At 39.0% G+C, this 26589-nt stretch overlaps 3 protein-coding genes and 1 long non-coding RNA gene across 4 annotated transcripts; 1 reads left to right on the top strand and 3 right to left on the bottom strand.

Moving 5' to 3' along the window:
- Positions 1-2148: 2148 nt before the first annotated feature.
- LOC107224768 (probable ATP-dependent RNA helicase ddx42) lies at positions 2149-7670 on the bottom strand. The gene is made up of 3 exons (XM_015664949.2): positions 6253-7670; positions 4561-4857; positions 2149-3377 (listed from the first exon to the last, which is right to left on the bottom strand). Exons 1-3 carry the CDS (start codon positions 6310-6312, stop codon positions 2400-2402), a joined length of 1335 nt encoding a protein of 444 aa, XP_015520435.2. The 5' UTR covers positions 6313-7670; the 3' UTR covers positions 2149-2399.
- A 107-nt stretch (positions 7671-7777) lies between these two features.
- LOC107224774 lies at positions 7778-9828 on the bottom strand. The gene is made up of 3 exons (XM_015664954.2): positions 9769-9828; positions 8337-8586; positions 7778-7936 (listed from the first exon to the last, which is right to left on the bottom strand). The coding sequence occupies exons 1-3, from the start codon at positions 9825-9827 to the stop codon at positions 7853-7855; spliced, it is 393 nt and encodes a 130-aa protein (XP_015520440.2). The 5' UTR covers position 9828; the 3' UTR covers positions 7778-7852.
- Positions 9829-15686: 5858 nt separating this feature from the next.
- Positions 15687-20275, bottom strand: LOC107224775. Its single transcript, XM_015664956.2, has 5 exons — positions 20202-20275; positions 18313-18814; positions 17407-17928; positions 16707-16907; positions 15687-16374 (listed from the first exon to the last, which is right to left on the bottom strand). The coding sequence occupies exons 2-5, from the start codon at positions 18811-18813 to the stop codon at positions 16003-16005; spliced, it is 1596 nt and encodes a 531-aa protein (XP_015520442.2). The 5' UTR covers position 18814; positions 20202-20275; the 3' UTR covers positions 15687-16002.
- Positions 18764-26583, top strand: LOC124295299. The gene is made up of 3 exons (XR_006905202.1): positions 18764-18894; positions 21144-21380; positions 26465-26583. It is a non-coding gene; the product is annotated as an uncharacterized LOC124295299 (long non-coding RNA).
- The last annotated feature ends 6 nt before the right edge of the window (positions 26584-26589 follow it).

Below are 26589 nucleotides of genomic sequence, written 5' to 3'. Positions count from 1 at the left end.
AACAGCATCATAGCACTCGTCTCTGATTCAAACAGGCTGGACCATTATATTTCAGAAGATGATCTTGATTAATGACGGCCGCATGGCAAGCTTCAGCGTTGAAACGTGCTCTATTCGATCCATGAAAGGAATGCTGATGAGCTGTGGACCAGTTTTCAGGGTAAAACATTTCGCCCAGGGAAGCGGAAATCTCTATCTCCTTAATCGCGAGGAATATCGTTAGCCGAAAATACTTCATTAATTTAGCTTGGGAAATTATAACGTTTTGATAAATACTCGGTGCGTTTGACTGCAATCTCGTGATTGGATGATTTAACCCCGGAACGATTGCGGGGGGGGGGGGGGGGGGGGGGAGGGTGAAAAAACACCCAGGGGGGGAATTTAACCCGGACATTTTTCAAACTCTTTGTAGAGTTCAGGAATAGACTTTGGTAGTTTTTTTTTCCGTTTCACCGTAACTTCGCGCATGTTTTACAATATTTAAACAATCAATTTTGGTAAAGAAAACTGTGAGAATTTATTCTGTGATCCTTAAATAATAACTAGATATTTTTTTTTTTTTTTTTTGAATTTTAGAACTCATTGTTGAAGCAGAGAAGAACTTTTTTGAAGGTTGGCTGAATTTTACGTTTTGGACTTAAAACGCATCAATTTTTTTTTTTACCACTTTCGTGGAACATGAGCAAAAAGTTTTTCGGTCAATGTGATTCTTTGTTAAAAAACGAAGAAAATGAGAACTTAACGATACGATTTACCCGAGAAATAGAATTCACAAGATTGGTGAATTTTTTCAATCCCCGTTGCCGAAATAGGTGAAAACAACAAAAAATAAAAAGTAAAGTTAACGTTCTACTGTTGAAAAGTATAGATTTCCGGTGAGAAAGAAGAACCACGAAAATAAACTGCTTAAAAATAACAGCCATCGGTGTATATTTGTTGTATTAAAAAAATTTATACATCATTTTAGAATATTTTCAAGCTTCCGAAAGCTTTTTGATAACGGTTTAAAACGGCCAAACATCGATTTAGAAAAATCCGGCTATGCCGAGAGCGTTTCTCCGTTTGAAATCTGATCATAACAGATCGATGAAAGGCTCGTTTCGTCTCTGCGAGAAACAATAACACCGGGTGTCAACGCTCGGTACGCAATTCAAAACATTTCTTCAGTCGAATTTCGTCTTCCGAGTTGAGCGTATCGGAGATGCGAAAGTGTGAAGGTGCGACAGCTTGTGCGACGAGTTTCTTGCCGGTGTGAGTGGGGTTTGACATTTAAATCGATTAACAACAAGCCGATTCGAGGTTGGTAAAGTTGGGATCAATATTCGCTGAATGGATAGCTTTAGAATTATCCTATCAGCGAGGAAATTTTTTTCTCCAAAATTCGGTGAGCCTTTCGGCGATTTTTACGAAATCAATGATCGGCGTGTATTTAAACCTTCGGCGGGGAAGTTCGACGTGAAATTTCGGCGGCGGTGCCCAAGTCGGTCGATTTTTACAATATTTATCCACCGACCAAGTCTCCAAGTCCAGCGGTCTTTTCGGCTGCAGCATTTTTTGTGTGAAAAGTTTTCTCCTAGGATCTTCCCATTCGCAGCATCGTCTCATCGGTCGGCAGCTTCTGTTTGGAACGAGAATCAACCGACGACGAAATCTCGACGAGTCACGAGTGAGTAGAAATATTCTGAAATCGATATTTTCTTGAGGATTTTTTTTTATTTTCATTTAATAATTTGTTTCCACTCGGTTTTTCTGCTGTCGAATCAAAAATTCTCCGACTTGTTGCGTACATTGTTTACTTATAAACGAAAACACGTGTTGTTACCAATGAAAAGCTTCAACTTTTTAATTGAAATATTGTAAATTCGCATACTCACCTTTTATTCATTGACAAAATCTTGTAAATGTTTAATTAATAACATATCTGCAGAGATTAAAGGTTAAAACGTAATGTTACTCTCGATTCGTCGACACGCAGGATAAGCTATGGAATGTAAATAAACGAGCATCGTTTTATCGTTTACGATTGTTAATCGATTGATACCAGCGGTGTTTAATTGAATTTTTACATTTTCCACATATTTTTATTCGTAATATTATATTTTTCAACGATCAACAAGATATTGAATTTAATATTGAGTACAGGTAAAAAATTATGTGAATAAATTTTGAAATCGAGTGAACTGCGAGATTCGTTTTGAATATTGTTTCACAAAAATATTTCCTAGTCTTTACGAGAATTGATATCGATCGAAGGAAATGTTCCGATTAAAAACAAGAAGCAGCTAATTTCAAGCTATATCGCTTCGACAAAAATACGCAAATAAGAAATTCTACAACCGCAAATATATTTATAAAAATACCATTTCTTTCTATCGATTTCAAATCCTTCGTTATATATTTTACAAAATCGGCACATATCTTCTCTGCTGATTAGAATTTCCGCTCTTCTCATCGTCCCGAACAACGCCCAGTAAATAATCGTCCCGATGATTTTTTCTCTCCGTTTTCGAAACCCTGTCCGATGAATTCTCTCGCGGATAATTGGCGCGGATATTTTGACGGGTAATTTCCGTCTTTTCGTTCCGGGCAAAACCATCTGAATAAAAATTTTCACCTCCTCTTCGATTCTCCTTGTTATCAGATTGGAAATCCACGGGATTTTTATCGTCCCTGTCGTCACTTTGACGATCGAAATTCTTCTCCCCGAACTTCCGGTTTCTCTGGCGAACGCGTCGCTCTTCAAACCGTCTTCCTCGAGGCTGATTATTGTCATACGAGCCGTCGTTAACCCCGGCAACGTTTTCGTTGAATCCGTTAGATTCCTCGCGGTGACTTCCGTTCCGGAAATGAGGATTCCCCGCCGTTCCCCGGGGATCCTCGATCGCGTTTCCGGCCCGATAATTACCCCGGGAATTTTCCCCCGCGTAGAATTGCCGATCTTTATCCGGAGAAGACGAAGCGGTTGACTTCCTTTCGCCTCGTCCTTCCGCCTCCTTACCGGAAGCCAATTTTCCCGCATTCTTCTCCTCCCCCTCCTCCTCCGCGTTGCTCTGAAATCCTCGACTCTTTCCATTCCTCGAGTATCCTGGACCCCCTTCGCCCGTTCCGGCAAGCGAGAGATCGAAACCATCGGCAACGAAATTTCCCTCCTGCAGATTCAGCGGTTCGATGACCTCCTCCGATGTCCTGCCTGGTCCTCCAGGACCCGATCCTGTACCTCCTCGGTTCACCTTCTCGTTCAGCGAATAAAGATCCGTTGCGTCGTCACATTCAAAGTCGTACCACCAATCGCAGACGAAATATTTCTGGTTGAATATACTGCCGCTTGGGCAGATGAAGGAACTTTTTTGACCGTCGGTGTTGCAGACGTGGAAAACCTGCGCGAAAATTTAATTCCAGTGATTTACGGTGTTTGGACTGAAATTTATCAAGGATACGGTTTTTCGAGACTAATTTTTTTATTCGTCGAAATCTTTGTCATCGGAATTGATGGATATAATGTTCAACTTTCGTTGTGATGTTTTTTCTTTTCGTCAAACACTCGATTCAGGATAAAATTAGCTGGGAGATAATTTCACAAGATATTTGATAAAACGAAATGATACTCGACATTTTTTTAAGACGATTACAAAAGATAGATTTTTATTGCAATGTTTTTTTCTTTTCATGAAATATTCATTTCAGTGTAAAATCATTATTTGGTAGTCTAGTATTGAGGATAAAACACTGGAAAATTAGAAGACTAAAAATTTAAAAATAGCTTCCAACTAAGATTTGAGGTAATCTTACAAATATCCAATAAAAAACAGAAATCGGGCCCTTTAAGAAGCTCAGAATTTTTTGATACGATATTATGATGAATTTTTGTACAAATTTTCCACTGCTGTGGAATTTTACAACCATTTTTCAATACATCAGTTCCGTTTTTAGTTCAGTATTATTTCTGTGTCTGTAATTAAAGATTTACGGGACATGTACAGTCAGGTGAAAAAAGGTTTTGAAATGAAAACTTGACAAAATAGTCAATAATGTTTCAAAAAAATCTCTTCGAAGCTGATTTCTTATTAAGTTTGATCTAAAACTTCCTTGCAGTTTAAAAGAAAAAAAAAAATGTTTCAACCCCGAATAGAATCTTAACAATAAGTTAACTTTATTACACAGCATATCTACGACGTAAAAAAAATTGCATCTTACTCACAATTTTTGAACCGAACTTTTCATGCAATTGCTCGTCTGGTTTCAATGAAAAATAACTCGTTGTATTCGTAAATCGATTCTCCCCAAATCGGTTGATTAAAAATCAAGATTTTTTCATCTTCACAAGAAACATATTTTTTTCTGAGCCATTATACAAGCTTCTCGTCATCTATAAATTACGAGAATCGCTTCAACACGTTCTCTGAATCAGGTGGGACGAATTTTTTCACCTGCTCTAACTTAACTAACGATGAGACACCTTTAGTTACACTTTTGAAATTTCTGCGCTCTCGCTCTTCGCTTACGACACACGTTTTCACCCAACTTCACGTCTCGTCCGTTCTCAAATTAATCTCCTCGTACCTGACAGCGTGCTTCAATATCGGCGTAATAGCCTCCGGGTGTTTTGCCTCGGCACGTGAACGAGGTTTCGGGAATTCCATCGTAGTTTGGATAGTCCTTGCCAGGCGTCCCAGGAATTACGTCCAGCCATCCGTTTCCTTCCAGTTGATCAGCGACTTCGGGATCTACTAGACCTGGTCTTCGGGCTTTTTCAGAAATTTCTTCGTCTTCCAAACCCGATTGTGCCTCGAAAAACGCTGAATCCTGTCCGTGAGAGTCCGAATTCTCATCGAATCTTGAGTCAGGAGATTTGGCGTCCTGAAAATTCGATGAGATTTAAAGAAAAGGAAAATTCCAAATCGGGATTATTACAGATTTTTCATTTCACATATGCAGGAATTAATATTTTTTATTTCTTCTGTGAATTCAATCCTCATAATGAGGCGATTTTAAAACAGCAATGCATTGTATTAGAAATTTTAAAATCAATTTTCAGGGATTTCTATCGATTATTATTTTTGTTTCTTTCAAGCGGAATTATATTTTGAGATGATGTAAGCCTGACAAACTTTCAGCATCAAAAACAATACCGAAATAATACGTGAACCGTAACTTTTTACCTGATAACTTTAAAATTCCATGTCTAGAGTTTATCGATAGTGGAGAAAAAAAAAAAAGAATTCGTTCGCCAAATTTATCCACATTCTCAGCGGTGTTTGTTGAACGCTGATGATAAGATTCGAGGCCAATGAACCGATGAGAATACAAATTTCAGATCACCTCGTTAGTATAAGCGACGATTCTTATCGCATGGATTAGTCGAATTCCTTCACTGGCAAAAAGGAAGAATAAACTACAAAAAAAAAAAACAAATTGCAATTAAAAAAACAGAATTTTTTTTGTTGCCCTGATTTCTTCCGCCAATTTTGATGATGAGAACTTAGAATTTGCGAATAAAGTCGTAATTATATTAGAAAACATCCCCCTCCTTATAATGCTGCGATAACGTAAAAACTGGAGCTGATCTAATACAATCATGATTTTATTCACAAATTCTACGTTCTGAAATAGAAAAATTGACGGAAAAAATCAGAGCAACAACAAAAACTCTTTCGTTTTTTTCTTTGTTACGTTGAGTAATATGTTTTTAGGCATGCAATAACGCGTATATAATGTTACATATATTCGATATCCGCACGTATATTTTTACAAGTGTGTATGCAATGCGGTGAATTAGTGTCATTGAACGATGCCACGAACCGAACCGTCGCATATTGGAAATCGTGCAGAGAATCATGCAGAGAAAGTGAATTTTTATAGTATCCATAATGTTATTCCTAGCGATGCACGACCTCCACGTGCAGTTTCACGTTTATCTCTACACTCGTAATTCTTCTCGATCTCTGGAAATGTATTTTTCAAGTTGGTATTGTTTTTAAAATAATAAAAAGCGAGTCGTTGTTTTTCAAAAAAATCCGTCGGCACTCCGGTGTAAAATAAATTTTAAAATCTGGTTAGATTTGAATTCACGGTGACAGTTTTTTGGTTCAGACTAGATAAAGAAAATGTAAAACAAAAAAAGAAAAACCCAGTCAAAGTTGCGTCGTAAATTACGTCAACAAGATTCGGGAGGATCGGATCGCACAATTAATGTCACAGTTTCTTTTTTTCTCGATCAAAGAAATATCGTCGTTAAAAAAATGAAGAACTTACCGATTCCAGTGCAGTTGCAACGAGATATAGACAAAGACCGAATAGCATACAAAGTTCCATTTCTAATTTACGAGAAAATTGGTGGTCCAGATTTTTTGTTCTTTCTCTTCTAAAAAATGGTTTCCGGGTTTAATTTTCTTTTCCGTTTCGTTTTTAACGAACCAAGTAAGTGGTTTTTATTTTCTAAAAATACTACGTCGACGGTCAGAAGAACTTTTAAAACTGCGGATCGTCCGGTTGACCTCTGTTGACCTTTTCGCGACTGGGAAGGAGGTCCTTCGCTATTCTATTCTCCTCCTGAGCGGTTTGAGGAGCCTCGATGATCTGCGAGATGCGCATCTCTCGATGAGCCTTTATATCGCATCCCCACGAAGCGCGGTCAAGTTAAATAAGTAAACTTCCTTTTCTTCTTCTTCTTCTTCTTCTTCTTCTTCTTCTTCTTAAGGCTTTTCTTGTTCTTTCGCCTCTTTCTCAAGAGCGCATCGTGTACATTTTCTACAATATAACACAGAAGTGCCATCGTTGCGGATAAACGTCGCTTGTTCTGTAATATATATCTTCTATTCATTCACAAACACAAAGATATTCGCTGGCAAATCTCTTATCGAGATGCATCGATTCGCTTATAGCAACATCTCAGCCCTCTCCGTCTCTTGCTCAACCAGCTTTCGATGCCTAGTTTTACGTTATTGCAGATACTGCAGATATATATCACGACGCTTGGAACTCGTGATGGGATTATCGTCACGATTCGATAAAAATGCACAGTAAAAAAAAAAAGAAAAAAAAAGATTTATAATCAACAAAGCCCATATTTTTCAATCGATTTCAAACGAACTTTGACTTGGAATTTATCTCACTTTTCATCCCTCTGGGATAAATTAAACAAACAGAACGTTTTATTTTATTTTTGTGTTAAAGAAACAGCAACAGACGTACAATTTAAACTACGAAACGCAAATTTTATCAAGACTTTTATTCCGAATCGGATTTTCTTTGATCGTAGTTTTGTCACGAATATCAAAGAGCTGGGTGAGAAATCAAGAGAAAGTGACAGGAATCTCCTCAAAAGTTATTCACAAGTACTGAAAATTCCGGTGATATTTTATTTTTACAAAATTTACCACAATATCAATATTTCGTTTAACGAATCGTTAAAAGTACGTGTGAAATTTAGCAACAAGCTGATGGCAACTGCCTTTCATTGCTGCGTCTTTGGTGGCGTTACGTTAGGGGCCAGAAAAAACTACCAGATCTCTATATACGCGAATTATATCTGATTAGCGCGGAAAAGATTGTAAACTTCTGATTATTGACTCAGTAAATACGGAACGAATAATTAACGTAATAAAACGTACCTTTTTCATCATTTTACTTCGATAATAATTTATTCAACTATCATTAATAACTTAGTTAATTTCATTTATAAATAAATAGAATTCTTTCGCACAAATTATAATGAGATTAAAATCATTCGCACGTCCTACAAGCACACAAGCACATCGTCACAGTTTCGCGTCACTAAAAAATTTAAAAAATATTTAATAAATGAAAACAAAACGTTCTTCAAATCACTTTTATACCAAAGTAAAACAATCTTTTATTTTCTTCGTGCGAGTCCCGCGTTGTGAAGCACGCTGAATATCTTTTCCCTCGGTATTTTTTCCGCCTCTCTTTCTATTACCTGGAAAATAATTTCACGGGTCTTCGTTAATCGATGTGAAAAAAATGTGTGAACAATTAATTTACTCGAAGAATAATTAGAAGATTGATAATTATGATAATCTTTCTACAATAGTTTTTGAACAGAAAAATTCTGGAGTTTTGAACAAGCTGTAATTCAAATATCATTTCTAAGCAGATTCTGAAAATACTAAACTTGGAATCTTAGATTTTTTTTTTTTTTTTTTTGAATTGGAAAAACTTCCTCAATTTTGTATACATTGGAAAATTTTCCTGCTACTTTGCTAACAGAAAATCAGAGATAAGCGGCTTTTTGTTCCAGTTTGTTTAGAAAAATTTATTTCTCGGTGGAAAAATTTTGGGGAATGATTTTGAAAAAAAATCGTGGACATTTGACTGACCTGCATTTCCTTGTTGCCGAACCACGATTCCTTGGCAAGGCTATTAGCGATCCTGGGGTTTTTGTAAAATGGATTACGCAGTTCTTCCGGCAGCTGGGACTCCATGTGGGAGTTTATCAGCACCGCAGGATGAGCGTACGGCGTTTCCGGGTTCGCTATGAACTGAGGTGCGGCAAAACCGCTTCCCACAAGCGCGAGGAGAAATGCGACAGCGTAAACGAAGATCCCCATGATTACGTCGCGCGTGTTTCTGATTCAGAAATGAAATCAAGTAAACTCGTGTTCTCGGATCAAAAAACGATGCGAAATCTACGAATTCTTTCCAAAATCTCGTAGAAAATAATTTTTCCGATAAAACGATCGATTCAAATTGAAAGAAAAATTATGAAAGCTTCTTCTGGTAATTTATAAATATTTTTAAAAATATGCCTAAATGTATCGAAATTGCGACGAGTTGCGTAGAACTCTGTTTGATTTTTAAATTCGTCGCAAAGATTGCCGTATTGTCGCTCTTTTCACGAGAAAATTTTGAACATCTTTTGGCGCCTGTTCGAAAACGGAAACCAACAAACGACCGAGAGTTAAAATTACTCACTTTACGAAGAGAAATAACAAAGTGCAATGAAAAACAAGAGGTTCTATTCGAAAATCAAATTTTGGGTCTTAATTGGCACATCAGAGGCCCCGGACCCAAAAACTAGAACGCTCATCCGATGTTCCACTTCACATGCAACAACTTTTGTCCGAAACATTTTTTAATCTAATATTTAGTTATCGATTTATTTGATCATGTTTTAAAAAATGGGACACCCTGTATAATTACAGCTGTTTATCTTAAATTGCACTTCAATTTACATTATCGCGATGTATAATATTCTTTTACACTCGATTCAACCGAAAAAAGTGTCGCCTTGATTTGGCGAAATAAAAAACTCGAATAAATTAGAGAGGAGTAGAAATCGTGCTTCTTATTTTTCTGGGCCTCTTTGTTCTCCCAATAAATCGAAATCCTTCGGATCACCGCAGCGCTGCTGGATTGAAACTTCAAGCCGTCAATTTATCGGGTCAATTAACTATGCTCGCGAATGAATGCACCGCAAAAAAAAAGTGCAGTAAAAGAGTAAAAAGAACTGGCTAACGGTGTTTAAAAAAAAAAAGAAAAGAAACAAAAAAAAATTCAACGAGTCGGGAACAAAGCTAACCGATAACAATTTCCATTATCCTTTCATCGACGATTTTAATTCCGAAGTCGCAAACGAGCAGCTTTTGACATCACGTCGTAATTTACTTCACGACAAATGCAATATTCCTTTTTTTTTTCTTCATACAGATTCTACTTCTCCGGTTTTATTTTATTTCACTCCAAGATGTGAAATGATTCTTATGCTATATATATATATATGTATATATATTGAATGATAGTTTAACCGACCGATTATTTGACCGATGCTGATCGATGCTTTTCGTGTGCTTCTTGACTGAACGCTGCATCGTCTTACTCAGAGTCTTATATACCGGCCAGGGTCAGCAGGCGGTTTGCCGGTTTTGATCGTAGGAAGGAAAAGACCTTGGACAAAAGTCCCCCTCCGGCTTCGGGGCACCAACCTTTATCAAAAGCCCTTGAAATCCAGGCGTCCGATCGGAGGAAGCGATCCTTTTCGATTCCCGACACTTCCGGTTCCGGTAAAGCTTAAGACTCGTTTACTCCTTTCGTTCGTCGCAGTTTCGCCAAATCCTGAATGACAAATATTCGTCATTGTTTAGGGAGAAATTTAGCGAGCGATTACGAGAGCTGATAAAGTTACGTTTCGAAATTCGTTGATAAGCAAATACTATTGACCTAGTTTAAATTTTACGGAACACAAATAAAAATCGGGAAAAAAAAACAATGCGAAGGATGAAAAGTTTCGACAAACTTTTAACAGTTGAATCGCGTTCGACGCACGACGCCTTCACGTTTCTTTTATCCTCATTTGTAATCTCGTTGGCTTTTGCAATTTCGTAATTTCTTACCGAAACTGAAACGCGTTACAAATAATTGAGTTTGGAATAACACGCGTTTGAAATTTACGATGAAAATTGGAGCAGGCTTCGTCGTTCGATTTCGCGTAACGAAATCGTGATCGAAGCTCTGTGATCTGAAAATTAAAACGGTTAGAAATTTTTTTTGTCCACCTCAGACTTGTTTTTAAAATTTCATTGTCAGCGCGAGTAAATATAAGTTGTGTGATTTTAACGATAGTTGAGTATAGTTGGAAACGAAGTTTTTTTTTAGATCATTTGACAGTTTTGAGGAATAAAAAAATTGATCAGCAATTGAAAATCATTTTGTTTTTCGATTTAAAAAAAAAAAAAAAAAATGATCTCAGCAACTAAAGGCAGAATTTTTTATACAATTTGTTCACTGCTGATATTTAGATTATTATTTAAAATTCTTATAATCTCAAGTAGTTGTCAAGTAAATCGCAGCGGATGAATTTCATGAAACATTTGAGACTGAGAGAGAGAATACGCATCTTTTACGTGAAAATAGCCCGCGGCCAGGTCGTGCAACGATCACTGTAAACGTAGAGAAACGAAGAAGGGAACGTATTCAAACACCTGGCGACAACGAAGGTGCGTTGTCCTGATATTCATGTCAGTGTCACAACCTTGCCCATAAAACCTGTCGTCCTTGCCGATATAATAACTCCTGTATTATTATTTCCGGAAGAATATTAACATAGATGGATAAACTTGAATTTTCTTTCAGGTGATCTAAATTTTTTTAATAAAATTCTACAAGCGAAAAGCGGTATGATAACGTGATGTAAACGAAACTATCGATGAATGAATTACGTTTGAATACGAATTTTGCCATTTTTTTTTTTTTTTATACATATTTTAATTGAATAAGGTAACAATTAATCGTCCTCTGAATTGCAAATTGTTCGTAAACTATGTTTCGACGAGTTAGCGAAGTCGTCGAATTCGTTTTTGCATTTCGGTTAGCTACATTGAATCCGGATTTTGACCTCAAATTCGTTATCAGCGACGAAAATAAGTCTTGGATGCTACTTTTCGTAAAAATCAAAATAACATGTTTTTTCCTCACTTGAGGCACAAGCAGTGAAATTTTTTCAGTTTTCGAAAAATCGTTTCATAGATTCTCATTGTTTTATCAGCTTATATTAAATTCGATAGATCTTGCTATCGTTGGTATAATTCATACTCTGTCTATAAAATATACGATTATCACGAGTCTCAAAAATTAAATAAGACCGTTTGATTTATATTTGAAAATTAATTAAAAACGTAAAATATTCATTTAACAGTTGAATAACAATTCATATTATTATATGTATTGATAACAATATCAATCTTTAATTTTATATTTGAAAAAAAAAATTAGAAAATTTTCAAAGTTGGAATTAAATTCAAATACACATATTTTGATTGTCTTCAACTATCGGTTGATTTTAGAACTATTTTTTGAGCCCCAGTTTCATCAATTTTGTTTATTACTGTTCTACCGAACTGCACACGCGATGCATCCTTAAATCCGATCGGAACCGTCGTTTAATCTTGCACGCAATTCCCTGCAAGCTGCCGAATTCCGAGCAGCCGAGTAATGAAATTCCGGAATTCCTGTCTACCGCGCAAGTACAATGACAGCAGAAATTTGACAATATAACTGTGAGATGCCAGGTGAATTCCGCGAGTCCAGTGACGTCTTCAGGCTTCTAAATTTTGCGAATTACGCGTTGCAAATTCCCCGTCGGTGTTTTACCGATCGTCTTAGTCACATCTCGGCAGGAAGAAAGAGGAACAGGAAAAATCATCGTAGCAATTTTTCCCAGCTAGATTGATCCCGTCGTAAGTGGAATTCTGAAACCGCGGTTAAAGTTTCCGGTGAATATTTCAGAGCATTGGCATCATTATACATATATAAACACTCGCGAATTCGTTTTATTCTTCAGTATTCTCGAACAGCTCGGCAAAAATGATTCGCCGAGTTTTACTGCTCGTCTGGATTTTATTCGACTCGGCGAATTCAGCGGCCACTTGTCGCAGGACCGGAAACAAAATATTCTGCAAAAACGCGGATCCCGGTGTCGTCGAGCGGCTCTCGTTCTACTATAAAAACGACGTCGACGTCGTTATAACGAATTCGTCAATTCCGGTCCTGAAAACCGACGTCTTCGCGAAATTGAAGCCTGTGCAGAGGATGAGTTTGGTCAAATGCGGCATCGAGGTCCTTCAGGAAGGATCCTTCCGCGGTTTGGTTAACCTAACGCACTTGAATCTTGCGCAAAATTCGATCTCCCGTATACCAAGGGACTTTTTTGAAAACTCGACGAGCTTGCGGTACTTGGACTTGTCTCGCAACGTCATTCAGAGGCTTGAATTTACGGCTAGGATCGCAAAAGCTTCGCCGAATCTGGCCTACATCGATTTGTCGAGCAATCTCCTGCGGAACTTGAGCTTTTCGGGCGATTTTACCAGCCTGGAAACTGTCAACGTGGAAAATAACAGCCTAACTGAATTCCAGGTCGAAACGATTGTCCGTTTTCCGAAAATTAAGCGGGTTTTCTTTTTCGGAAATCCGTTCAATCGGAGCTACGAGAATTTTGTAAGTTACGTTTTGTCTTGCGGTAACATCGACGTCGATTCGAAAAATTGGACAGCCGAGGACAGTTGGAATGTTCGGGAAAACTCGACGCGCAGGTTCGGCGATTCGGAAATTCTGAGGAGCGATTCTACCCGCTCGATTTCCCGCAGCTTTGACGACGACTTCCGTTTGTCGCCGGAAATCATCGAGTCTCTGAGTCCCGCGCAACTCTCCAATCTCGTAGACCGGATTTTGATACTTCGAAATTTCACCCTGACGGAGAGAAGGATGCTGGAATTGGACCGGAAGCTCGTTCAGGACGAGTCCAGGAGTGTCAAGGACGAGCTTACCAGGATCGAACAGATCAGGAAAAGAGTGACCGAGGTCTTCGGGAAGGCGAGGAATGAGGCGGTTGACGAATATGTGAAAACAGTGAGTCGGAAGCGGAAAGATAATTCCCTTTTTAATTTTTTTTCCTTCAATATTCCGACGAATAAACATAGATTGTAAAGAGAAAAAATATTTGCAGAGTTGCGACAGAATACCGAACGACTCTTGGTGGCGGAGATTCAAACGATGGAAGTGCAAGCTGCTGTACGAATGGATCAGGCGAATTACTAGTCGATAATGAGTTATCGATCGGCGGATAAATCTGTTCGGGCAGTTTCAGAATTGTCGGCAATCTGATCTCGCCGATTTGCGTGACTTTAAAACTCGACGATCGCTCGGCTCCTTCGGCATTTAACGTCAGAGAGCAGCACTCGTATATTCGCGAATTGCGATCTCTTGCCGTGCGAAATATTTCGCAATCGAGGTTACGTGAGACTATCGAGCGACTCGCAAACTCCGCGCGAATCTGAGAGTTCGTTGACTTCTGTGTCACGCTTAAGCGATGCAGAATGTCATTGTCAATGATACCTTGTTTCATTTTAAAACCGAGTGAGACGATATTTTTCAGCAATCATTTAACGCTGCCTGGGTGAATGAAATCGCACGTCAAGAATACCGAGGTTTTTTATTAACGATTACTGAAATTCAATGCAATGACGAAAATTTACGGACAAGCTCGTCTTCGATACCGTTTCGTATTCAAGAAGCGAATGAGCCCGAATCGCTTCCACGTAAGCGTGAAACTTCCTCGCTTACCTAATAATTATTCCACTTATATAGCTGCAGCGAAACGTTGACATTGCATCGAAACTTTCGATCACTCGCTGAAAGCTCATTGTTATTTAGGACGTTCGATTGCCTGCAAGGGGCGGGTGAGCGAATTTAAGATACATTTCCGTATCGTCTCGAAACTACTCGATCGATCGTAAAAGTATTGTAACAGTCGAAGCGAACGATTTTTGGTACGATGTAATTGCTGAAACGATTTCTAGCACATCCAAAGTCTCCAAATCGAATCAAGATTTTCCCCCCCATTGAAACGCAGATTCAAATTCAAACTTAATTTCAAGATTTTATCTGAAATTTCGACAACAATTTTTATTTCCAAGTTCAAGTGATTTTAGTTGTAATAATGCTGCGTTTTTTCGTACTTTCGGATTCGCTTCAAAGAAAAACAAAATCAACCCACGCAAAAAACTTCTTTCCAGTAAAAAAAAAATAAGCTATCTATGAGTGTCAATCCAAACGAATTTTGGTTCTCATATAATTACCTTGTGTAATCGTCACTGTGATTTTTGATGACGAAAAGAACGAAAAAGAAGACGAAGAGAACTGCGTTAAATCGTTTATTCGTTACTTCGTTGTATAATCAGTGTACGAGGCTGCAATATGGAGCGTGACAAAGCTTCCGCAATACAAGTTCTCAACTTGCTCGTAATTTATGAATTAAAATAAATTACACGCGTGCAATTGGTAACGAGTAGAAGTTGAATCAGGCGATATAGTAACTGACAAAGTTAAACAGTTTAAATTAGTTTGGTTAAAAAGTGTCCTGCATTAATAATGGCAAAAGATTTATGCAACGTGAAATAGCTGCCGTTGACCACGCTTAATAAAGATTAAGAAAGAATGAAATAAATCCAATCTGAGAAATACGTCGGCCACGGTTTTTTTTTTTTTGACTCATTAATTTATTCCTCTATTTAATCCTTACATTATTTATCCGCGACTCAAACGCGGCCGCAAATAAATGTGTTCGCTCCCTGCACGCTTATACGTATTGTGGGAATTACGGTGAAAGGCGTATTTTTAATGAGGCCTACCGCTGCCAATGCGTGTATCCACACCGTTTATCCAAGTGGCGTAACGAAAACCTTGCTCCAAATTTACTAATCGTTGTCCGCGCTGTCTCAACGCCTATTTTATTGGGCGTGGGCTTTTAAGATCACCTACTCCTCAAACCTTGCAAGACACACGTCGCTTATCCCATTCGTCACCTTATTCACCGTCATTCATTGTGGAAATAAACCGTATAATGGACGTCACTTACCAGCAGCTGTGGTTTATAGACAAGCGGACTTACCTAATACGTCATGAGCTGATTGTCAGTCTAAAAATAAAGTAATGGCTGTTTTATGGATGCCTGGTCATTTTGTAGAAAATTATAACGAAAGTGAAAGCCATATTTCCGTTGATTAGTTCACAGAATTGAAAAGTTATTGGTCCAAAAATGATAAATTTTTTACGGATTTTATTTAATGTATTCACGGTTATTTGTTTTTTTCTTCTTTTGAGTTTCTTGCTCTTCGTGTTTTACAGGAGTCGAAAACAGTAAAAAGGATTGAACAAAATGACTGATAAACCAGGTGTATAGACAATTGATTTAATTTATTAAATTCATAAATTGATGATACATACAAGATAAATCGTTTGATTGATCGATTATTGGCAAATATTTACACCTAAGATTTCGATAATATAATACAATGTGTATTTTATATGTATATGTATAAAAGTCGAAGGATCGAACACCGCGGTGTAAAATGAGTATCACCGTCGTTGAAGACGAGTGTCTACACAATCCATCCATCAATCAAATCCATCAATCTCTCGCAGTGCGAACGCGGAGCGATTAGCGGGCTGTAAAAAGCTGATGCGCCAAAATTTCCGGGGACGATAAAACCCTCAGTGGTAATATCCGTACTCGGCGGCGGGTGTGACGGTCTTTTGGAAAACGGGGACCGAGGCGTGGGCGACGGCTGGTGCCAGGGCCTTTCCATAGACGGGAACGGACGTTGGGACCTTGACGTGATGGGTGCGAGCAGTCTTGATGACGGTCGGTTGCTGGTAAGAGACCCTTTCGATCTTGGTAGCCGGCTCGACGACGTCGAACTCCTGGAGGGTCTCGATCGGCCGGCTAACGACGACGCGTCTCGTCGAGACGCGCTCGCCAGTCGGATGAGCGTAATCCGGAGACGGAGTTGCGGAGAGAACGCGAGCACGGACGTGGCCTGCGTCACCAACGTAGTTGGCGGGACCTTCGCGGCCGAATCCGACCTGCAAGCACCAAAAGTTCAGGGTTAAGTAAGCCCGTCAACCATCAAATTCACAAAGACCCAAAGTCGACGTTGACCGAGTAGTCAAAGTGCCGAATGGTCAAAGCTCAAAAATTGTCAAAGATCTGAATCTCATCAACTTTCACATCATGTGTGGCAAACGCTTCTGGACACATGCGAAGGCTAGTGACGCTTGGAGTCCTTACCATTCGAAGCTTCGACCATTCGGAGATCGAATCGTTCGACGTGACAGTTTGCAGTGTCATTGTTAACGTTGACAGTTTTGAGTTTCGACCTCCAACTGTCTATGGGAAATGGTTTCATTGCACTCACCTCAGCCACTCCACCTCGCGCTGTGAGCAGCTCAATAAGCTTGTGCTGGTTAGCGTGGGCCTCTTCTGGGCTCGACTTAACGCTCGGTACAATCGCTGGTCCAGCTTCGTGAGCAGCCAAACGAGCGACGTGTTTCTCCAGCGGTGATCCGTTCGAGTGCGTCACTACTCCGTGATGATCTCCAGAGTGAGCGGAGTGGACCTTGAATGGAGCAGTTAGATTGGTTCGTTATCGGTCTAGAGCGCCTTGAGACGCTGGAGGCAAATCAATCGATCAGACGTCATACTGGTCTCGAAATTTTACGCTCTACAGTATTGCCACTTGTTGGCGTTGTCAAGTTCCGGTCTTTCATGAAGCAACGAAGCTTTTTAACTTGGGTAGAACCGTCACAAAATGAAGGTGTATCGTTCAACGAGCTTTTCAGGAAATGGTGGTTCATTCGGTGGTGATTTCACCTATTTCATAATTACGAATTCAATCCGGATTGAACAATTAGTTAGCCAGATTTTGGCCTCTTTTCGGGATTCAGGACCATGACAACCAAAGTTTTCTTGATCAATACTCAAGTTGACAAAATAAAAGCAATACTGATCACAAACTTTTTTTACACGAGTCACCGAAAACAATGCCTTGACTCAAACAGCACCGTCGTCTAAAATCTAACCTTGTTCTTACATGAAAAATTCTGGTCTCATTCTACCTGGGCAGATCGTTCAGCATTAATTTCGGCCTTGAGGATGTCCTGCTGATGCTCGAGGTCTTCGATCTGGCGTTCCTTCTGCCTGAGCGAAGCTGCGGAGTTCCTGAAGTTGGCGTTCTCCACGATCACCGAGTCGCTCTCTTCGTAGTGCGGAGCCACGGTGGAGGAGACGAAGACTGGAGAGGGGGATGGAGACGATACCAAAACGGGGGCCGGGGTCACGTGGACGGCTTCGTGAGCGTAGACGGGGGTCGGTGTAGCGTGGACGAAGCCTGGAGTCGGCGTCACGTGGATGGTTCCGTGGGAATGGGCGTCCAAATGATGCTCATGATGGTGATGATGCTCGTCTGCGACTGCGCTCACCGACAGAGGAGCGGCGTGCTCGAGGGCCTGGACAACGGTCGGACCCTTCTGCACTTTCGACAGAGGCTCGGCAAGTTCCACAAGCGCTGTTCCAGCTGGACGCACTACGACATGCTCTTCGATGTCGTAAAAGTGCTTTTGGATCGCCGGTCTTCGCACCTGGAAACGAGGTCAGTGGTGTTGAAAGAGTTTTTGGAAATGTGTTTTTTAAATGTGACCCGTACAGCATTTCTCGTGGTCCTCTGATTGAAAAAAGCTCAGACTGGTTTGGAAAGGATCCTAAGCGTGGCGCGTACTCATCAAGATGTAATTTCGAATGCAGGTAACAATCCCGAACAGTCTTGATCAATTGCACGGTATCTTTGGAATTTCAATCAATCTCTACTTTGACCGCTATATCTTTACTTATGGAATTGAAATCTGACTTTTGACCATTGGGACTGTAGAGACAACGGTGAACCCAAACTTCAATCAGACTGAATCTAGTCCATTCAGAGTTTAGTACCTTGACCAAGAGCATTGAAAAATGGGGAATTGGATTACCTGGAACTTCTTGGTGGCTACGGCTGGTTTCGCTACGTCAACTTGCTTCTCGACGAATCCATGCTGAGCCTCGATTTTGGTTACCGGAACTTCGGCGAGGGCAGGAACGTGCTTGACGACGGGAACTGCAGCGACGGCCGGAACTTGGGCCGTGGCGTAGCCGACGTGATGGGCCTCAACGTGAGCCGGAGCGTGGGCGGCGTACTGGAGTTGGGCCTGAGGGTAATGGGCGTACTCAAGGCCATGGGAGTGCTGAGCGTACTCCACACCCTGGTGATGATGTTCGTACTCCAGACCATGGGGGTGCTGTGCGTACTGAAGAGCGGCCTCTTCGTGTTGGTACTCTAGGTTTGGACCTGGAGCGCTAACCAGCGGAGCACCGTGAGCGGAAACTCCACCGACATAGTTTACTCCGGCTGGGTTCAGGTACGGAAGTCTCACAGCCACGTGACTTGACACTGCCACCTGCAGGAGCGCAGCGACCACTGCGAAGGTCTTCATCCTGGAATTCACACGTTGAAACGTTTTCTCTTGAGATTATTACTGGCGAAACTCTCATCGTTAGATTGGAATGGCGGAAAGGTAATGGCCTCGGTTTATTTATTGTGGCAATTGTCGATCAGGTTATAAAAAAAATGTCTACCATTGCATAGATAACCGAAATTTAAGTAAAAAGTTCTTGGGATGTGGAATTTGAAAACACTTTCATATTTGAGCCTTGATGTGAAAAGGGAACCAGAATTAGATGGTACAATTATTATCGTTGCTCATGTACTTGAAGCTAAGTTTTTTTTTTTTTCACCATTTCGCTGAATAAGTTGGGAATTCAGTATTTCATTCGGTTACTCTTGCTGAAAATTTCCGTTCAGATTAAAAATGTCCGATTTTCAAGCACATGTGAATCATCAAGAATCCTAAACATGGTTTCTCTCTTGTTCGCTACAGTTTCTCAACTCATCTTGAAGTGTATTGATCTATTTTGAATATTTTTTTTTTTTTGCCAATGTTTACGCTTCCGTTGAAATTTAGTTGTTCAAAGATAACTTCTAACCTCAATCAATAAAAAATTCATAATCTTCATGGAGAAATTTTTTACACAAACAATAAACGGTCTTCTAATCTATGACACATAGTGCCAACAGATGCTTGAATACGCTAATATTCTATGGATCAATGATCCTGATAGTAGCTTGTGCAGATATTGAATATATCGTTGAATAATGATCGACGTTCACAACGCATGAAGTATGTTGAGATATTATAGAAGATATAACTACTTTCCAATTTCATGGATACTTGTTAATTATTATAGAATGCAGACATGATCTAGATTCAAGTTGCGTAACTCGATCGAGTCATTACTGAGAGTCGGGCGCTAATAGACTTTGACCACTTCGTTCTCGGTCTGGATTAATAAATTTCACCAAGAATTCCTCGAGGGTTTCAAAAATCGAATTGTACCAAAAAATCGTGTCAGCAAAGTGAAAAATTGAATTAATCAAGAAGAATATGACAGTAATTGAAGAGGAGTCGAATTACAATTGAAACCAATTATAAAATATTAACCATCGTATATTTTTTTGCTAAAAAAAAGTATATGACGATAAAATATTACTGCTGCACTTGTTGGATCCGGTTCACTGGAGAATTTTTACGGTAACATATATTTCTGTAGAAAATAGTCGCACTGATTGGAATAGAAAGAAAATAATCACATCGCACGCGAGTCGAAGAAATAAAAATAAAGAAACAGCTTATTCGATGGTGTATTTAGATATAAAATGAAAAATTGAATTTTCGATGATTCTGCACCGTTCCTAGGCAAAATAATGCGACAATTATGACCTCTCGCAAATCTATCAAACGTTGTTTTATGTTTAGTCGCTCACCTGAGAGAATGTTTCGAGCGAGGGTAGTGGAACTGTATCCTGTTGATGGCTGAGCGGTGTTCTTATATGCTCACGTGAGGCCCAACAGAGCGGGGCCCCTCCCTCCTGCCGGAGGACGCGGGCCCCTCCCGACAAGGGCCCGCAGGTCCGGAAAGATCTGGGTCGAATTCGATGCCGCAAAATTTCACTCTCGGATCATCCGATCGTCTGTATTTTTGAAATTTATTTGTTTATTTACTTTTTCATCCTTTTGCTGTCCGAAAATTATCCTTTGTCGATAGCTGAATGAGGACGAAATATTTGAGTCGATGGAAAAAGAAAATTGAATTTTAAGAACACGTCTGCGATTTGCAATTCGTTTATTTTGTAACAAATTTTTTTTATTCAAATAGTTACAAGTAGTAATTGAAATTGGAATTTTTTTTTATATCATCCATAATTTCTTACATATATAGTTAAATGTATGATTCTTTTATCGTCCCGTTTTTTGATCTTCTAAAATCGATTATGATCGATGAATCGACTAGCAGCTGAAAATTCTGAATGTGATTTATAAATTATGAAATTCGCGTGCTCGATATTCCCCTTCTTTTGAGTATCCATATACCAGATAAAACATGCCCACGTGTTACACAGTGGTGTAATTCTCGCCGTAAATATCAAGCGATCGTTATTCGACTCGATCAATGCGTATTAATTATTCCGAAAAAAAGAGAGCTGTTGTACCGAAATCGGTTTGGCAAAAGCGACTTTGTTGTAATTGACGGGCGTGATTTCACTCGTCCAAGATAAGAAAAAGAGTTATTGATAAAAGAAGAAAAAAAAAAAAAAACAACGACTAATGAATATTAAAAAATGATGCGTGAATAAAAAACCGAGTCGATTAATAAAACGCAAGGCCTTTATGGGTTGAATTTGATTTCGTTTTTATTTTCATTCCAGATCCAGATAACGCAAAAAAGTTCGTCAACCTTCAACGTTGGAAAAAATGAATATTTTTCGACAAGTCGAACGCAACGAAAATATGCAACAGCGGTATTGAAAAAGTGAAACTGTAAAAATCGTCGATTCAAAAGCGATTCGTCGCTTGATTAATATGCCGAACGCATTCGATCCCCGTGTTATCCTGAGCACAATAAGCCAACGGTCTTGTTCCTCGGATTTTTACACCTGGGATTGGTAAGTTTATAAACAAGAAGTAATACCCATTACCAGAGTAAAGTAGTTGTTGCAGGCCTTTCTTGGCATATAGATCGAAAGTGGGCGCATCAATCGCAGCTGTTTCTTTTAACTAGGCGAAATCATTCTCACACGTCGACTCTTTGCGATCGAAAAACGTAAAGAAAATAAAGTAAAATAGGTAAGGAGAAATCGATCGCTAAGAATTTTACACAATCGGATTGAAGGATGAGGAATTATTATAATTAGAGTTCCGAAAGGTCGATATTCGACGAAACAAGGTTCTCTGTAACAAATAAGCGAATGAGTAATTAAAAATAAAAAACAAAAATAAAAAAAAAAAAAATAAACAAGCAATAATAAATAATTAAAGACTGTACGCGTAGGGAAAGTTTGATCGCCCAACAGGTGATTTCATTATCAATCATGTTACGTGATCGCCTCGTCCTTGACCGCTGACCTTCTTCCTCGAGGATAGGCGTATAAATATGAGCAACGCCGAAGAGCTCGGCTATCTTTTGGGCCCTAAGATTAGTAACGGGGCATGAACCGATCGGTCCCAACTCTCGGTGCCCGTTTTGAGCCACGCCCTCTGCTCCTGCCGATCGTCAGTCGGCGGGTGAAAGGATCCGTAATTTACCACCCGGTCAATCGAACTGCAGAATGTCTTGTCGACATGTCGATTGGGAGTCTGGATCAGCAGCAGCAGCAGGGCGTAAAATCGAGACGGCCGCGAAATGTAATCGACTATCACTCGCCGATCGCAAGGCAAGAAGTAATTCTTTAACAGAGAGAGAGAGAGAAGTAGCGAGATTACTTGCATGTTTGGTTTATTTTTCTTTTCGCAAAGTCTTTTCTCGCTTTTTCATCTATTTCTCTTTGTTCGCTTCGTACCCTTTCATTCTCCGGGCTCTGATCTAATGTCACAAATGACGCACGCGTGGCCTTGCCAGGAAATCGCGAAATCCTTGGAATATGAACAGAGATCCGAACGGGCGAGGGCTTCATTGCGGATTGAAAATTATCGAACCGGATGCGGAAAGGAATTCGGGGAATTGATATAATCGGCGAAAATTTATCCCTCCAAACTTTTTCACACTGATTCAAAGTTTTTACGTGTAACCACTAAAAATACTCGATTCATGAATTAGAATCGGTTAGTCCACTGCGTCTCTTTCATTCTTGCGCTATTCTTTCACAACATAATTTGCGTAATAGCTTTGACCCAACTTGCGCCGATTTACGCCGCTGTTTGACGGGTTCAAAACCGGATCTTTTGGTTTCTGGGCCGCTTTCGGGGAACAGGAATAAAAAAATATTGGCTGACATTCGAGGCTATTAATTCATAATCGAAGTAAGAATATGAACAACATCATGGGACAAAAATTTCCAGCACTCAAAATTATCATCGAATTTGTGATGCATATCTCAACGTTATTGTTTAATAAATTTTTATATTCCCGCGTCTTTTTTTATTTATTTATTTTTTTTTTTCTTTTTTGGCTACATGAAATAATTATTCATACTATAATCTGCCAGCGGTCTTAAATGTTACAGAATAATTTAAGGGGCCTCAATTCAACGCGTAGATACGTTGAAACATTTCACCAGTTGACACGTTTAAGGTGATCGAGGTCTGCATAAAGTTCAATTCCGTGTTTCTCGCAGAATGTCGAAATGCGAACGAATCGAACCATTGCAAAGTAGGAAGGTGTAATGTACACGAAAAAGAACGCGTACGAAATGAAAAAGAAAAAAAAAAAAAAATACTAGACAACTAAAAAAATCGTTCTCGGGTTTGCGTAGCTCCGATCAATATTGCACAACGCTAAATTGTACGCGATGACACTATTTCACAGTCTGCTTTCCAACTCTGTCAAATAAGAATACAAACTAATATGGTAATTGTAAAACTGGTAATTTTATTGGACGTCATCAATTGGAATCGAAATCGAAAAAACGATCATCGATTCCTAAAACAAACTTTAAAAAAAAATCTATTCACAATATTTGCTAGGTTGAGAGGGAACGAAAAAAAATTAAATTACGTTGATTGAAAATGAAATAAAAACAGCGGTTGAAAAATTCACAGAGATTTTGTTTCGACGAATTTTTGCCACAACTCAATTGTTGTTTGTGAATAATAATAATAATTTACCTAATGCCGAAAAATTTTGTTATATTTTATTGCAGGATATTTTAAATTGTTTCGCAAATTTTTTTGGCTGTACAAGCTGTGTGAAAATAATTATATTACGATCGCGGTTGATGTAGAAAAAAAAACAAAAAGAAAAATAAGAATGAAAAGAAATAAGGATTAGGAAAAAGAAACGGTTGCAATATTTATCATCGTCTTGACTAATTAATTGCCACTAATTTATTATCACCCCGGGTGATTTATTCGGCGATTAAAATATCAAATGTACGTAATACGATTCAGCCTAGTTACCAATCCTCCAGACACATAAGTCGAAAGTTCTGTATGTAATAATAGCTTTGCATGCGTTTGCACTCGAGACAGAGAGAAAGAGAGAGAGAGAGAGATAGAGAGAGAGAGAGATAGAGAGGAATAAGGGAAAAAGAGAACAAGTTAACGCGGATCTCAAGCAGAGTAATTGATTAAACCAATAACAATCTTCGGTCCTTGCTACGTATCTAGTTTTTTTCAATTAATCGATCTGGCCTCCGCACATTTTGCGCACCCGCTGCTTAAATCGCGATAAAAATTACTCAACGACAGCGCCTGGTAATCAAACGCGAAATGAGTGAAACGATAGATCAGGGGATGAATTGCAAATATTCGCCCAACGTCACGCCCACAAAATTGAATGATAAATTTCGCGTGCCTTACAATTTGAGAACCATGCGGAATTCGACCGCAAATTGATCGCAAAAAAAAAGAAAAACAGTACGATCACCGATGATCTTTTCGTACCTTACTTTGTATCTTTATCATCAGTGGGAAATAGTTTCAAGATCGTTCCGCGTCGCTGACGATAAATCATCATCGAGTGAAATAAAATCAACCTAGCTGAAATTTGTTCAGCGATTGTAACTGAGATAAAAAAAAATTCAAGCAAAATGAATAAATCGAAGCTTCAGGGAATTCGCATGATTCAGACTGCTGCCACCGATTATAGCGATCGGTTCACTTGACGTTGAAAGGAACTTGGTACACGGCAATAAAAATCGTATCACGTTATTATATTATGTGGGAGAAAGGACTCGAATCGACGGTTATTTGCGTTAATTTCAGAGCCGCGGCCTCGGTGTCGTGTTTATTTTTATTTTTTTTTTTTTTATCACCACGTACAAAACGCGTCCAGCATTAGGATTTCAAAAATCATCATGCATCAGGTTTTATTCCTTGTGCTGAAAATTGTGGGAACGAAATAAGATAATGTCTTTTCATTTCCGTCTTGTCGTTTCTCCTGATTTACTCTGAATTTTTACCAGTATTTTGACACTTGCGATGAAAGTTGAGTGTTTGTTTTTTTTTTTTCGCTATCGATTTTCAGGGCTCCGAAGGTCCGCCGAACAAAGTTACGAGCCTGGCCTTCGTCGCGGATAAAAATTACGTCACGCCGCCGGCTTGACCCGGAATTTATTTCAAGTTTGAGAGAACTGCAAGAGCTTGTACGCTGTATCGAAATGTATCTTGTCCAGTGAATTTAGATGTAATAATAAACTAGCTTTCAAACCACGCCTCCAGCTTCTAAATAAATCGCGATTTTAATATCGCAGCTACTAAAAGCTCGATGCAGATTGGTAGCTAAGTGCAAGAATCATATCACTCGCTTTTAAGTTCGCAAGAAGTCTATTTCATAAGTCAAATTTCGAACCGATAATGACGATGATTTATCCTCATTGGCGAAATTATTCATAAGTTGCAGGATTTATTGCCTGCTAAAAGTAAAGCAAAAAGAAAGTAAAAAACGAAGGAATCAGGTAACGAAATACTTTTCTCCTGAATTTCGAACGCGATAATTTCCGCTGACGTTGAAACCAATTCCATCCGAGTTAATTGGAATCTTTGAAACTGTGCGAATACGGCGTGCCTCTCGCGAAAGTTATTCGATTTGCGAAGGCGTATATCACTGACAGGAAAGAAAAAAAAAAAAAAAAAATGATCCCACCCACCTTATGGTCAGAAGAAGATTGGATATTAAAATGCAAAAGGATGCAGGACATAACTAGCCTCGCCAGTTACCTTCCCATTTTACCTTCATTAAATTTGACGAAAATTGATCGCAACTTCGCAGATTTCATCAAAATTCACTGACAAACATACGGAATAAAGTCGTTGCTTCGACGATATTGGCAGTTGTGCAATTGATCTTCAACTGTAACAAAATGGGCCAATGAATTTAAGTTAACTACAGATACAAATAAAGTTACTCTCGCATAACCGGTTGTAAAATTTCATTCATTTTTATTACCATGATCGTTGGCATTGTTACTACTAAATTATAGGTCTTATTTTTTTACTATTTTATCACCGATCGGGTACACTGATCTCAATTTTTTATTTATTTTTTTTCGAAAGCCAAGAGTTGCAAAATTCCTGAGTTACCTCACATAATTAAACGGACTAAGATTTTCTCTTTCTCGTTTCTATTCATACTTTTTCTTTCCTTTTTTTTTTCACTACCGCATGTGAAATGTGATCTATTATTAATCAAGCATCGATTACATTATCTCTCTCTCTCTCTCTCTTTTCTTGTTTTGGTCAGGTATCCACTTCCATAACAAATGCTCAAATTCATTATTCAACAATCCTCTTTGTCAGATGATCGATTAACTTTTTATTTCTTACCATACTGGAAACATCGCTTACACCGATCAAATTAACGCTGTGAATTATGAACACGGAGACTGTTTGACCCCGATAATAATTACTCCGATCTATATATGCGCGAATACAGACGCGGGCACTTAAGAAGGTCCTTTTAAAACTGAACCTGATTTATTACGGGCTCAATTCAATATCCGAATATCGAACAAGGACGTCAGCTATATTTGAATGATCAATTTTTTCACCCAATCTGTCTTCTCAATCCTTTTTTCTTTATTTTACCTTTCAGCTGGACGTCGAAGTCGTTACCAAGGACTTCAGGATCTTCTCATATCCTTCGAAAGCGTGGCAGTTGGAATCTCGCGTCGTGATCGAAAGGCGAATTGTCTCGAGGGTGAAAAATTTGGGTCAACA

Source organism: Neodiprion lecontei, chromosome 7, assembly GCF_021901455.1.
Source record: "Neodiprion lecontei isolate iyNeoLeco1 chromosome 7, iyNeoLeco1.1, whole genome shotgun sequence".
NCBI lineage: Eukaryota > Metazoa > Arthropoda > Insecta > Hymenoptera > Diprionidae > Neodiprion > Neodiprion lecontei.
Note: the sequence above shows the minus strand (reverse complement) of the source record. Positions and strands in the feature narration are given on the sequence as shown.

Bases quoted from the DNA above. Each gene is read 5' to 3' on its own strand.
- LOC107224775 (XM_015664956.2), bottom strand. From the start codon at position 18,813: ATGAAGACCTTCGCAGTGGTCGCTGCGCTCCTGCAGGTGGCAGTGTCA. The intron at 17,929-18,312 runs GTAATCCAATTC...CCTCGTTTCCAG, and splicing joins TAGCCACCAAGAAGTTCCAG to GTGCGAAGACCGGCGATCCA. The intron at 16,375-16,706 runs GTGAGTGCAATG...TGGTGCTTGCAG, and splicing joins CGCGAGGTGGAGTGGCTGAG to GTCGGATTCGGCCGCGAAGG.
- LOC107224774 (XM_015664954.2), bottom strand. From the start codon at position 9,827: ATGCAGCGTTCAGTCAAGAAGCACACGAAAAGCATCGATCAGCATCGG. The intron at 8,587-9,768 runs GTCGGTTAAACT...TTTCTGAATCAG, and splicing joins CAGCATCGGTCAAATAATCG to AAACACGCGCGACGTAATCA. The intron at 7,937-8,336 runs GTCAGTCAAATG...ATTATTTTCCAG, and splicing joins TCGGCAACAAGGAAATGCAG to GTAATAGAAAGAGAGGCGGA.
- LOC107224768 (XM_015664949.2), bottom strand. From the start codon at position 6,312: ATGGAACTTTGTATGCTATTCGGTCTTTGTCTATATCTCGTTGCAACT. The intron at 4,858-6,252 runs GTAAGTTCTTCA...TCGAATTTTCAG, and splicing joins TTGCAACTGCACTGGAATCG to GACGCCAAATCTCCTGACTC. The intron at 3,378-4,560 runs GTACGAGGAGAT...ATTTTCGCGCAG, and splicing joins ATATTGAAGCACGCTGTCAG to GTTTTCCACGTCTGCAACAC.